The 720-nt window shown below is 36.8% G+C and overlaps 1 protein-coding gene across 1 annotated transcript in view; it reads left to right on the top strand.

Moving 5' to 3' along the window:
- The window catches only part of LOC102678087 (probable GPI-anchored adhesin-like protein PGA55), a 41,967-nt gene that overhangs the window by 10,435 nt on the left and 30,812 nt on the right, over positions 1-720 (top strand). Inside the window, 1 exon segment of the mRNA XM_031513470.1 lies at positions 235-394. Within this exon segment, the coding sequence (XP_031369330.1) occupies positions 235-394 (160 nt within the window).

Raw genomic sequence — 720 nt, 5'->3', positions numbered from 1 at the left:
TATTATATATTATATATAATATATATATAATATATAATATTATATATATATATAATAGGAAGTTTTTATATACGTTTGAGAAGAATGAGAATTCGAAGAAAATGATAAATGGTCGGACAGAAATTGAGATGCATATCCGGCATCGAATATATACAATCGACGTTGGAGAAGGTTGAAGATAGGCGAGTCGTCCTTGAAACGTGCTAATAGACTTACTCCTTTTTTCTGTTGCAGCCTCAGCGAATGTTACTTTGCAGGCAAGGGGGCGGCCTTGGTTTTACCTCCGAACGAAAGGGCCAGACCCTCGAGAAGAGTATCCGCGGCAGGATGCGATATTCAACAACACTTGCAATCCATGTTTTATCTCCTCAGACCGGAGGAAACCCTCAAAATGGTGAGTTATTCCTCCAACTAAATTCTCCCTAAATTTATTTATTTATTTATTTTTTTTTTCGATAAATCTTTCGTTTCTCTTATACTGGTATAATAAATAAACGATACGTGAAACGAATAATACGAATAAAAATATTCGCTCGCGATCGATCGAACGCAACCGTGACATTTTACGCGTGCAAAAGTTCAAGGAGAGAATCTATTTTATCCGAAAGGTGCGTCGCAATCGATATCTCGAATCCGCGAATCGCTTGCCAATTCTCATATCATTGGCGTTTCGCCGCTCCTAATTTTTAAATACACCTTCGATATAAATTCGAAATTTCC

The sequence above is a fragment of the Apis dorsata genome, unplaced genomic scaffold (genome assembly GCF_000469605.1).
Source record: "Apis dorsata unplaced genomic scaffold, Apis dorsata 1.3 scaffold_650, whole genome shotgun sequence".
Lineage (NCBI taxonomy): Eukaryota > Metazoa > Arthropoda > Insecta > Hymenoptera > Apidae > Apis > Apis dorsata.
Note: the sequence above shows the minus strand (reverse complement) of the source record. Positions and strands in the feature narration are given on the sequence as shown.